General features: G+C 36.1%; 1 protein-coding gene across 1 annotated transcript; it reads right to left on the bottom strand.

The window, feature by feature from the left end:
* Positions 1 to 12,257: 12,257 nt before the first annotated feature.
* LOC114110970 (large ribosomal subunit protein uL22-like) lies at positions 12,258 to 12,846 on the bottom strand. The gene has a single exon (XM_042241299.2). It carries the CDS (start codon positions 12,735 to 12,737, stop codon positions 12,297 to 12,299), a length of 441 nt encoding a protein of 146 aa, XP_042097233.1. The 5' UTR covers positions 12,738 to 12,846; the 3' UTR covers positions 12,258 to 12,296.
* Positions 12,847 to 13,051: the final 205 nt, after the last annotated feature.

Below are 13,051 nucleotides of genomic sequence, written 5' to 3'. Positions count from 1 at the left end.
GCCCTAGAGAACCACTAACCTAATCTGCCTTGCATCTCTCTGTTTGCCATTTCTTGCTAGTATGACTATTTCCATACAAGTTTTTGTGTGGCTATCTGCATAATTTCTTGGGGTAAATTCCTAGGAGTAGAATACCTGGTTCATATGGTATAGATTATATTATTATTTCTTGCTTTTTGATCATTGTCATTCTAATAGATGTGAAGTAGTTTCTCATTGTGGCTTTAATTTGAACTTCCTGATTGACTAATGACGTTGTAGGGAAACATCTTTTTATATGTTTATCAATCATTCACATGCTTTATTTAGTGAATGTCTTGTAATTGTTTACTCAGTTTTAACTAAGTTATTTGTCTTCTTGTTATAGATTTATAAGAGCCTTTGTATATCCTGGAAACCAGTCCTTTATCAGATACGTGTGATTTGCAGACTTTTTCTTCCTGTATGTATCTTGTCTTCATTTCCTGAAGGTGAATTTTGAAAGCATAAATATTTTTAATTTTGACAAAGATCTATTTATCTTTTTTTTCCCTTTTATGAATTCTGCTTTTAGAGTTACATATAAGAACTCTTTGTCAAACCCAAGTTCATAAGAAATTTCTTATGTGTTTTCTTCTAGAGATGTTACAATCTTAGCTTTTACATTTAGGTCTGTGCTCTGTTTTTAGTTAGTGTTTGAGTATTGTGTGAGTAAAGTGTCTAAATTCCTCTTTTCATCTGGTGTTATCCAGTTGTTCCAAAGCTTTTCATTGCAAAGATCATCTTTTTGTTAACTATCTAACATTTTCCTCTCTGAATTGGTGCCTTTGTCAAAGTTAATTGATCTTATATGTAAGAGTTTATTTCTGGGCTTTCAAGACTGTTTCATTAATCTTTATTTCTATACTTCTTTCAGTACTACATATTCTTGATTAGAAGTGCTTTACAAAACTGTTGAATTCAGTAAGTATAAGTTCTCTAACCATGTTTTTATGGCAGAAAGTGAAGAGGAACTAAAAAGTCTCTTGTTGAAAGTGAAAGAGGAGAGTGAAAAATCTGGCTTAAAGCTCAACATTCAGAAAACGAAAGGTCATGGCATCTGGTCCCATCACCTCATGGCAAATAGATGGGGAAACAGTGGAAACAGTGTCAGACTTTATTTTGGGGGGCTCCAAAATCACTGCAGATGGTGACTGCAGCCATGAAATTAAAAGACCCTTACTCCTTAAAAGGAAAGTTATGACCAACCTAGATGGCATATTCAAAAGCAGAGACATTACTTTGCCAACAAAGGTCCATCTAGTCAAGGCTGTGGTTTTTCCAGTGGTCATGTATGGATGTGAGAGTTGGACTGTGAAGAAAGCTGAGCGCCAAAGAATTGATGCTTTTGAACTCTGGTGTTGGAAGAGACTCTTGCGAGTCCCTTGGACTGCAAGGAGATCCATCCAGCCCAGTCCTGTGTGTTCATTGGTAGGACTGATGCTAAAGCTGAAACTCCAGTACTTTGGCCACCTCATGCAAAGAGTTGACTCATTGGAAAAGACTCTGATGCTGGGAGGGATTGGGGGCAGGAGGAGAAGGGGACGATAGAGGATGAGATGGCTGGATGGCGTCACTGACTCAGTGGACATAAATTTGAGTAATCTCTGGGAGTTGGTGATGGACAGGGAGGCCTGGCATGCTGCGGTTCATGGGGCCACAAAGAGTCAGACACGACTGAGAGACTGAACTGAACTGAACCATGTTTTTATTTTTCAAAATTATGTTGACCTGTGGCCTCACCAAATTAGCCTTCTTCAGAGCTCTGTATATCAGTGGCCATACCATTCTTGCAGTTCTCAGACTGAAACCTTAGAGTCATCTTCGTTTTTTCTTTTTCTCTAACACTTCATGATTAGGGCCAAGATTGTAAAGAAAGACTGCTTTACATTAAATAGCAACTAAAATAGTTCCTGCAAAATAGAGTATGGTTCACATAGGGGTGGTGACATTAGAGATGTAAAGTAAATAGATTTAAAGTATATTTTGAATGTTAGAACCACCATAATTTTGTAGTGGACTGAATAATAAAAAATTTAAAGTCGAACATATTGACTTCCTGTTCTAACACCACTCAGCAGCTCCCCACCTAGAGTTAAAACTAAAATCTGTATGTTGCCTATAGTGCAGTGCAAAACTTGGGTTTTTACTTCATCTGTGATCATGTTCTATTACACTACCAGTGTCTTCACTTTGGCCACTTGGACCCTCTCAAGCGCACCCTGCTCCCAGCTCCTCAATTGCTTTGATGTATGCCTGGCCATGGAACATATTTGTTGATGAATAAATTTAAGAGACTGTTTATTAAACATAACCATAAGCAATATTAATTGATTTTTATACCATGTGGTATTTGAAGCCATAGACTAGGGGAAGTCAAGGGAAGAACAGTAAAAGGTAAAGAAAGACATAATAACAGTGGTAATGTATAATAAGAAGTATTAATGTCTAATAAGTATTAATATCTAGCACAGAAATTGTGTGAGGAATAAACGCTATAACTCTAAAGCTAAAACTTTTATTGTCACCAATGCCCTTTTGCACCTTGGCAGGCACTGAGTGCTCCATATTAAATCCCTGACAGCCACAAAATGTTGCTGAACCATGTAGAGAAGGTTAAAAAATATTGATCTCATCATGAAAGCAAGAAAGGACCTTAAAATGATTCAGGAAAAAAATAAATTTTATGAGTTGGTCTAATTTTCCAACAATTTTACTGCTTAAAAAAGTGACTTTGCTTATTTGGACTATTAGGTTGGTTCTTCTCTCCCTTGGTTCTTGTCTCATCATAGCAAAGAATTGAAAGATCAGACCAGGATAGCCCAAGCAGGCAAGATCTATTCAGCTGTACGCTCTGGAAATGTGTGAGCAGACCAACTCCTGCAGCAGTGGTCCTGCCCTGCTTTTGACTTCCTGTTTAAATCCTTTGTTTCCTCCTCTGGGCATTCCTGGGGCCTGATTGTTTGTACCCTATGCAAATAAGGCATGAGCCGAGACCAATCAGGGAAGGGGGTGTGCCAGACTCATTTTCCTGCCAGGAGTCTTCACTCAGGTCCTTGGTTTAGCCACCACTTCTTCTGACCAACATTTTGGGTGCCCCTTTTCCCTACTCTGACTGCCTAACAAGAGTATTCAGTTCAGTGAAATAATTCCTTTCCTAGCGCTGTAGCAAGGGGCTTTGCCCCAGGTACCCTTAAGATGTGTTATAGGAGAGCTTTTCATTTGTGTGAGATAAAGACATTCAAATTAAATAATAATTTTTAAATTAGCATAAATATTTTGCCTTTGAAATATGTATCATGTGTTATTTCACTCTTATTTTACGAAAACTTTTTGAAAATGGTTTATGCTGATTATAAAAATTTAGAAAGAATGAGGGGAAAAATCACCCACAGTCCCACTCGCAAAAGGCAAACACCATTAAAATTTGTGTGTTTCATTACGGTTTTTTTACATAATTATGTTCTTCTAAAACTCTTCAGATTAATGTTTTATTATTAGTTTAAAATTATTATTCTTTGTATATCTAAAACCTTGCAACATTTCAATAATTTTTAAAAGAGTAGATCATTTCAATATCCTATGGGATATGGTTAATGCCTTTGTTTATCTATGTACACCATCCTTCTTTTTCTGACACTGTCTGTAATACATTTTATTTTAAATACTTTAACAAAAATTTCTCTGTTTAAAAAATAAGCCTAATAGAATATAACATTGTTGTATTATAAAATATTTATAATAAAAAACTTAAGCATGAAACATAAGTAGCTACTTATTCACAGGAGTCACTAATCTATGGAAACAATACTTAATTGCAATGTAAAATGCATTAAAGCTACATAGGTAAGTTAGGATCCCAAAATACACAGATATTGTTTTAGAATGTGATTTAATTGCTATGTTTTTGTCAAAACTGCAGAACGGATTTAGTAGTTCATGACAAAAGTGAAATTGTACATTGCCATTCAAATTATATATTTTATTTCCTTTCTGAAGGGCATTACACTTAAATTGACATAATTTACCTTCATATGGAAAAATGCTTACATATGGAAAAATGCAAGTTTCCCGTACCAGTAATCTTAAACATTGCATTTATGTATCACTCTCTCTCCCTTTAATGATAAACTCGTATCTTTGAACAAGTTCTAATGCTTAAATGATAATAATGATCAAAACTATAGGAAATAATTGATCTCTTAAATAATTTGACATTTAAAAGGCATCTTCAAGTCCTCTAGTCTCATTATCTTCTTTTAGAAATCCTTTCAAGAGATTCCTGATAAATAGTCTTCCAACCTTGACTGGAGCATTTCTAGTGTCTGGGACCTCTCCAGTCACTCACTCCATAATTATTCATTCTTCCATTATTCATTTATTTAAACATTCATTTATTTAAACCTATTGAATATCTGCTCTTTACCTGCCAATATGCTTGACATTGAATACACAAGATGAATAAACCTGGAGAAACATGAGTGCAACTGGGATGTTTGTGCATCTCTTCTTCCCACTTCTCTCTTTTCCTGATTATAGAAATGGTGGCTGTGAAGAATAATTTTACTGTTTTTGGTTAAACATCTGTTTACAAAAATAACACAGCATAAAAATAAGTAAATGTGAAACAAATTTGTTTACCAAGAGATAATCCTACAAATATTAGTATTTTCATTTTGCTTCCCTTTCAGTTCAGTTCAGTTACTCAGTCGTGTCTGATTCTTTGCAACCCCATGGACTGCAGCATGCCAGGCCTCCCCGTCCATCACCAACTCCCGGAGTTTACTCAAACTCATGTCCATTGCGTCGGTGATTTCATCCAACCATCTCATCCTCTGTCGTCCCCTTCTCCTCCCACCTTCAATCTTTCCCAGCATCAGGGTCTTTTCAAATGAGTCAGTTCTTTGCATCAGGTGGCCAGAGTATTGGAGTTTCAGCTTCTGTATCAGTCCTTCCAGTGAATATTCAGGACTGATTTCCTATAGGATGGACTGGCTACTTCCCTTTACTTCTTTTCTAAAAATTGTACATACAAACCCAAGTGCACACACTTTGAATTTCTAGGCTAAAAATATCTTAAATTTCTTTATGTGATACAGTTCCGAGTTACCATATTTAAAACTGCCTTTTGTCTAAAATTGTCTCTAATGTATTTTTAAGTGTGGTAGCCAGAACTAAAAAGGTAACCATTATCTTTTAAATAGGGTAGCCAGAACTAAACATAGATTTCTGAACACTGAAACATAGATTTTCCTGGACGCTAGTAGCCAAGTGTAAACTGCAGTTGTTTTGGGAGAGGGAGAAGATGAGGTCATGCACACGACTGGTTCATGTCAAGCTTGTCTTAGACGTGTAAGTCCTGTGTCATATTCATAGTACTGATGGAGTATTGAATAGCCAGAATTTTTATTATTTCTTGATTGTTACTGGTAGGCAAGATTTTTCTTTACCTACATTTCCTCTCATACTTTCAATCTTGTCACTTCAGCCTGTTAAACATTTGGAATTAAGGTTTTGTGATTAGATGTAGAGTTCCCCATGCTTCCTTGATTTCTAAATTGATTCTCTTTATATCTTTAGTTACTGATTCTTTTAAAAGCAATGGAATTAAGACTGTGGGAAAAACCTTCAAAACAGATAATAAATCATTAATAAATAATTAGTCCTTCAACTTGATCATGAACTTTGTCTTGGTAATGAAACAGTTATCAGTCCTTTTTGTCTCCCAAGCCATAAGAAGACCTCATTATCCACATTTTTCAATCTTCATATGAAGAAATCTTCAAATATGTTGATAACAACCTGAATGCATGTAATCTTTCCAGCATTTTTTTCATTGTTTGATCCAATTACCCTGCTTTAAAAAGAAAAAAAAACCACCTCTTATTTGATGAAATTTTGTATGCAACCTTTGTAAGTTATTATGATCATTACTAAATTTGTCAAAGTAAGAGTGGACCATATACATGATGGTCCACATACTGATGGACCATATACATCTTTGATAATCTGTTCTAGAATTTCACCAGATATATATATATATATAATTTTATGTTATACTTCTTACTTAAAATTGACCTAATTTTCTCTGGAATGATTTCTATTAGAAAACATATACTTAAGTTTTCTTCCCCACACCACCCCCGCCCCCCACCGCCTTTTTTGGACTGAAAGATAGGATTAAATCATCTAATCCAATCTCATTTTTAAAATGAATAAGTTGAGGCATAGGGAAATACATTTATGTCAGTGTAAATCTAATCATGCATTTTATTTAGTGAGGTCCTTTACCATTCGCCAAGGACAGTCCTAATTTACTCAAAGAAGTTAACTTCCAAGTTGAAGGTACCTTCGGAATTTCCAGATATGACTTTCCATCATTATGAAGTTGAACGAATTTCATAACTGCAGTCAGGGGACTTTATGATTGGCCTGACTCCATCTATTCCACATAACTTACATTAATAAAAATTATCATTGGATAAGAAAGGGATAAATTGGATACAACCATTACATTAAGTATAATATACCAAACTGTTGACCTTACATCTATAATTGAAGGACAGACCAAGAAAAGACTGAGATTTCTATGGTATGAACTGAAGGGCAGACCTAAAATAGTTGATGCTTCCCTGATACAAACTTGCTGTAGAAAATTTAACATTTTATCTAAAAATGATTTGAATTTTGCAGAGCTTGTTTTTAGAGGTTTCAAATCAGCATTCGCTGTATCATATTTTTAACAAACAAAATTTAAAACCTGGGGCAAGACGTGTTTCTGTTTCTCAAATAAATTGTATTTCTGTCAGCTGCACAGACATAGGATATTAATGGGAGTAATTTTAAAAAATGAAAATGCGAATAAAGCAAAAAAAAAAAAAAATCCTCAGAGTGTGAATTTTCTTCTTGCTCTTTGAATCTGAAAGTATGCTGGCCTTTGCAAAACCAAGCTCTGTGTTAGTTAGGCCACATCTACTGAAGAGGAGGACTGAGGATTCTCTTTCATTTTGAATCAATCCAGCAGGGATTCCTGATTGCTTGAAAGCTATGCAAGCTTTTACTTTACATTGGTTTTAGAAATCTGTTTGAAAAATTGCAATGCATTTAGAGCTGAGAGTGGTATTCATCCTGATTCTCAGAAAACTAGACTCTTTGTGCCTTGAGAGTAAACGAGCAGCACATAATTTCAGGGTTAATCATTATATTCATATCTACAGTAACAACAATTATTTGAGTGTTTCTGTGTGCTAGGTCTCATTGCTTTTGTTGAATTTTAAAATTTCACAATAAATAAGTGAATGCATTTCATTGTAAAGGATTCAGTCAATACACATAAAATAAAATTCAACCTTGATAAAATTATTTCCCTCCAGGCCCCACCCCCTCCTTTGCCTGGTCCCCAATTGACCATTGTCTTTATGTGGTTTACATATATACATATACAAGTAAAGCATATATATTTTTCTACAAATATGCTTTATATAGTACACATGTGTATGTATGAATTATATATTATGCTGTTTTGTGGACTTTAAAAAGTACATGGGATCAATTATTATGTATTTTTCTTCAATTTGTTTTTCAATTTAACAGTATGGCTTTGAAAATTCTTTGGCAGTATATGTAGATAGAGCTTATTATTTTAAACAGTTGCATTAAACCATGAATCACTGTTTACCTAGCTATACTGATGGACATTTAGGGATTTTCTCATATCCCTAATTATAAACAATGTATTTTTACAGTACTAGAGTATTTATCCAGGAGAAGGCAATGGCACCCCACTCCAGTATTCTTGCCTGGAAAATCCCATGGACGGAGGAGCCTGGTGGGCTGCAGTCCATGGGGTCGCTAAGAGTCGTACACGACTGAGCGACTTCACTTGCACTATTCACTTTCATGCACTGGAGAAGGAAATGGCAACCCACTCCAGTGTTCTTGCCTGGAGAATCCCAGGGACGGGGGAGCCTGGTGGGCTGCCGTCGATGGGGTTGCACAGAGTCGGACATGACTGAAGCGACTTGGTAGTAGTAGAGTGTTTATCCAAGGCAGATTCTAGGAAATGGACTTGTTAGGTGATAGTATATATATTTTTCATTTTATAATGTTCCCCTAAATTTCTTCTTCAAAAGTAGGCATAAATTTATACTCACTAACATTGAATTTAAGGAGCTGTTTCTCTATAACCTCACTGGCACTATAATCATTCTGTTGTTTTTTTAATCTGATGGATACAAATTGTTATCTTGTTGGAGTTTGAATTTGCAATTCTTAGAGTATTACCATTGAGGATTCTTTTTAATGTTTATTGGTCATTTATATTTCTTCTTCTATGAATTATCTATCCCTACATTTTATTCGGACTGCAAGGAGATCCAACCAGTCCATCCTAAAGGAAATCAGTCCTGGGTGTTCGTTGGAATGACTGATGTTGAAGCTGAAACTCCAACATTTTGGCCACCTGATGCAAAAAGCTAACTCATTTGAAAAGACCCTGATGATGGGAAATATTGAAGGCAGGAGGAGAAGGGGATGACAGAAGATGAGATGGTTAGACGGCGTCACTGACTCAAGGGATGTGAGTTTGGATAAACGCCGTGAGTTGGTGATGGACAGGGAGGCCTGGCGTGCTGCATTTCACGGTTGCAAAGAGTCGGACAACTGAACTGAACTGAACATTTTATTCACTTGTAAATTACATTCTTTGTACTTTAAAAAATTAATTAAAATTCTTTACATATTTAAATATTCTGAATATTTTTTATTGTATACAGTAATAATGACACTTGTGGCCAATGAGCCCACACACCATCCTAAGCACTTTATGTGGATTAGCTAACTTACTTCTTTCTGCACAACAAACCTGGTGGGATTGTCTCCACTTTACAAATGAGGGAGCTGAGACCAGAAAGCTGAGAAACCCTGCCCAAGGTCACAGTAGCTGGCAGAGTTGGGTACAAACTCAGATAATCAAACAAACCTGGAGTTGATTTTATTAACCAACATATAATATTAGGTGAGACATCTGATATTATTATGTTTCATGTAGTAGAGTTTTTTCTCTCTGTCTTCTGTTTCTTAACAGAAGAGTTTAAACAGAAGGAGCGTTTTAGTATCAAAAGTACACTGGTACTTTCCTTGGTACTTTATTATACAGAAGCCTGTATTTTATATCCCCAAGTTTTTAGTCTTTACCTTTGTTGCTCTCCCCCCCCCATATTGTTTTAAGCTCTTCTATAGTCTAAAGATCCATTGTATATTTTTCCTAATATTATTTTTATTTTATTAATATTATTAATATAAATAATAATTTACCTAATAATATTATTGTTTCATTACATTTAGAATATGTGATATATAATCTGTAAGTTTATTTTTACTCCACAAGTTGATAACCAGTTTGTAAGTCCTGTTTACTGAGTTTTCCCACCCATCCTTTCCCTACTAATTTATAAGGTTGCCCTTATCATCCTTTGAGTTTGCACACATAGATCTGTTTCTGCATTTTCTATTCTGTGACACTGATTGTTTTTCCCTTTCTTGTAACAAATCTTTGCTTAGAACCGTAAGTAAATGTTCATCACTACCACAAGCTTATAATTTGTTTTTTTTTATATGTTTAATGGCTAGTTTTTTACCTTTACCTTCCAATCCTTTCTTTAAAAAATTTTAAACTTGTCTACCATACAGTGTATAGATATGTTTATTCCTTCATTTGTGTCTTCTAAACTCATTTTTCCAAATGGAGCTTAGTCTGTTTGATGAGTTTCTTGGAAAACATGCTAAATTTTAACTGAATTGATTAAAATATGGATAATAGACATCTCCATTACATTGAAGTCTCTTAATCTGGCATGAGTTGTGGGTTCATTTCTTTATACCTTCCTTTATGTTCTTAAATATAATTGTATGGTTTTCTTTATATAGAACTCACATTTTTCTCATTAGGTTTATTCCTAACTATTTTAATATGTTTGTTGCCAGTGCAATTGGGCATTTTTACTTATGGTTTCAAATTGGCTATTGCTGATGCTATTGATTTTGGTCTATTTTTTATCATGGGTTGGCTGAAATCACTTATCAGTTTGTTGATTGATTTTCTTGGCTTTTCCACGTAGAATATTTTTCTTTGTTTCTCATTATTCTATCACTTACGTGATAGAATAGATCTTGTATTTTACCTGGCAGAACTTCTAATATAGTGTTGAACAGTACTACTGCTGATAGAGGGTATTTATGTCTTATTGCTGGAATATTTAATGAATGTTTCTGATGTTTCCTGACAAATATTATACAGATTGAATATTACTGGTACCTACCTCTGTCAACAAGTTTCCTCTTCTTTTTGTTTGCTAAATAATTGTTTTATTTGTTTGCTGGTTTGTTTGTTTGTTTTATTTAGGAAAGAGGGGTGAATTCTCCCCTACCCCCAGTTTTACTACAATATAATTAACATAACATTGTATCTGTTTTTGATGTACAAAAATAGTGACTTAGTACATGTATATGTTGCAGAATGATTGCTGCAATAAGGCTAGTTAGCATCCATCACCACACAGTTACAATTTTTTTCTTGTAATTAGAACTTTTAAGATCTAGTCTCTTCAGTTCAGTTCAGTCGCTCACTCGTGTCCGACTCTTTGCGACCCCATGAACCGCAGCACGCCAGGCCTCCCTGTCCATCACCAGCTCCCAGAGTTCACTCAGACTCATGTGCATTGAGTCAGTGATGCCATCCAGCCATCTCATCCTCTGTCGTCCCCATCTCCTCCTGCCCCCAGTCCCTCCCAGCATCAGGGTCTTTTCCAATGAGTCAGCTCTTCGCATGAGGTGGCCAAAGTATTGGAGTTTCAGCCTCAGCATCAGTCCTCCCAATGAACACCCAGGACTGGTCTCCTTTAGCGGCTTCCAAATAAGCAATGCAGTTTTGCTAACTCTAGTCACCACGATACATGATATCCTCAGAGCTTATTCATCTTATAGCTGGAAGTTTGCACCTCTTGACCACCTTCACCCAGTTCTCCCACCCAGCACCCGCTACCTGTGGTAACCACCGATTTGCTTTCCATACCTGTAATTTCTTGCGTTGTTTAATTTCACATGTAAGTGACATCATAAAGTACTTACCTTTCCGTGTCTGACTCATTTCACTTAGCACAGTGCCTCCAAGTTTTATCCCTGTTGCTGCAGTGGCAGGAGTTCTTTCTCACAGGTGAGTAACATTCCGCTTTCTTTGCCCATTCTTGTATTGCTGAACACTGTTTGTTTCCATGTCTTCACTATTGTGGCTAATGCCGCAGTGCACACGCGAGTGCAGGTGTCTCTTCGAGGCAGCGGCTTCATTTGCGTTGGATGTATACCCAGAAGTGGAGTTTCTGGGTCATATGGTGGTTCAGTGTTTAATTTTTGAAGGCAGCTCTGTATTGTTTTCTGTAGTGGCTGCACCAGTTTATCCTCACCAACAGCGCACAGGTGTTCCAGAGGGTGGATTTTATCAAATAATTCTGTAGAATCACTCATCTCTAAAACTCATAATAACTATGGCAGGTCAGAGTATGAAGTGAGGTTTGAAGAGATTAGGTAGAAATGTAGGACCAGCCTCAGGAATACTGGAGAAAAAGGTAAAGTTCTTAGGATCCAAAGGAAACCAAGGAGAGGAAATTGTGTTTTCTCTGCTTTCTGTCCTTTCTCTCATGTTCCTGAGAAAAATGATGGAAACTGTCCTTTAAGGAACTGTCATCTTACAACCCAAACTTCATGCCAGTTAAAGTCAAAGCTTCTATGATTGTATCTTTGTTTAAAGTTACAGAACTGTGAGCAAGTCTGAGCAGAAGAAAATATCCATCACTCTGAACTGCTCTTTGCATATTAATATGTCCTAATTCTGGTATTTCTGAACCTTGCCAGCTGTTGAAACTAAATGGATGAACTGCTGTAAAGCACATGAGCCAGATTTCCTTCCGGAACAATTTGGCAGCTGTCATATAGATATAATAGCAGGGTTCATTTGGGTAGAAATATATTACTATCCAAAATTCAAATGTTTGGTAAATATCACTGATTTTGAAAATGTATTTTTTGCTTTATGATTTCTACAACTAAATATGCCTTTGCTGTTTGGATGTTGTTGTGAAATATCTTTCTAACCATTTCTTTGTGACCATCATTGTCCATCATCTCTGCCACTTTTGTATTTTTCTGTGAAACTCATGTTTGTTTGTTTTTTTTTTAAGACAACCAACAATTTTACTTTTATTTGCATTTATTTTTTGCAGCATTTATTCCCGGGCCATAAGTTTTTGTTTCTTCAGTTTCTTCTGGGATATCTTTTTCTTCTGTGCAACCTCCTCTTCTGGTTTAGGAACAATCTGTTCTTTTTCAGTAAGGATCATTTCAATGTGGCAGGGAGAGCTCATGTAGGGGTTGATCCGACCGTGAGCTCTGTAAGTCCTGCGTCGCATCTTGGGGGCTTTGTTCACTTGGATGTGCTCAATGACCAGAGAATCTACATCTAAGCCCTTAAGTTCAGCATTACTCTCTGCATTTTTGAGCATGTGTAGTAAAAATTCAGCACTCTTTTTGGGCCATCGACCCTGAGTCCAGCCACACTGTTTGGCCTGTGCACACCTGCCAACTCCACCGTTGTAGCGGCGGAACGGCACACACTGCTTCTTTAACGTGACGTCCTTCAGATACTTGGTGGCTTTTCGGATATGCATACCCTTTATGGCCTGGGCGGTTTCACGAGTGTTATTTTGTGGGGTTTTCTGGGTCAAGTGAATAGCGCACCATTTTTAGGAGTCACCTCAGGCCGCTTACCGGAAAAAGCGAAACTCATGTTTTTTGATATTTGCAGTGTTTCAATACACGAATGTTTCTCTAAATTCCTCTTGTTTAAAAGTAATATGTATCTTTACTTTTTTTAAAAATGTAAAGTTATGTTTTAATAAAACCCAAAACAATCTTTAAGAAACTAGAATTTCTAATTACTACAGAAGAAGTTTCTTATTCTGTTTTAGTGTTGCTTAACAGT

This window comes from Ovis aries, chromosome 26 (genome assembly GCF_016772045.2).
Source record: "Ovis aries strain OAR_USU_Benz2616 breed Rambouillet chromosome 26, ARS-UI_Ramb_v3.0, whole genome shotgun sequence".
Classification (NCBI taxonomy): Eukaryota; Metazoa; Chordata; class Mammalia; order Artiodactyla; family Bovidae; genus Ovis; species Ovis aries.
This window is presented reverse-complemented; position numbering and strand designations above follow the sequence as displayed.

Coding starts and splice junctions, on each gene's coding strand:
- LOC114110970 (XM_042241299.2), bottom strand. CDS start 12,737: ATGCATATCCGAAAAGCCACCAAGTATCTGAAGGACGTCACGTTAAAG.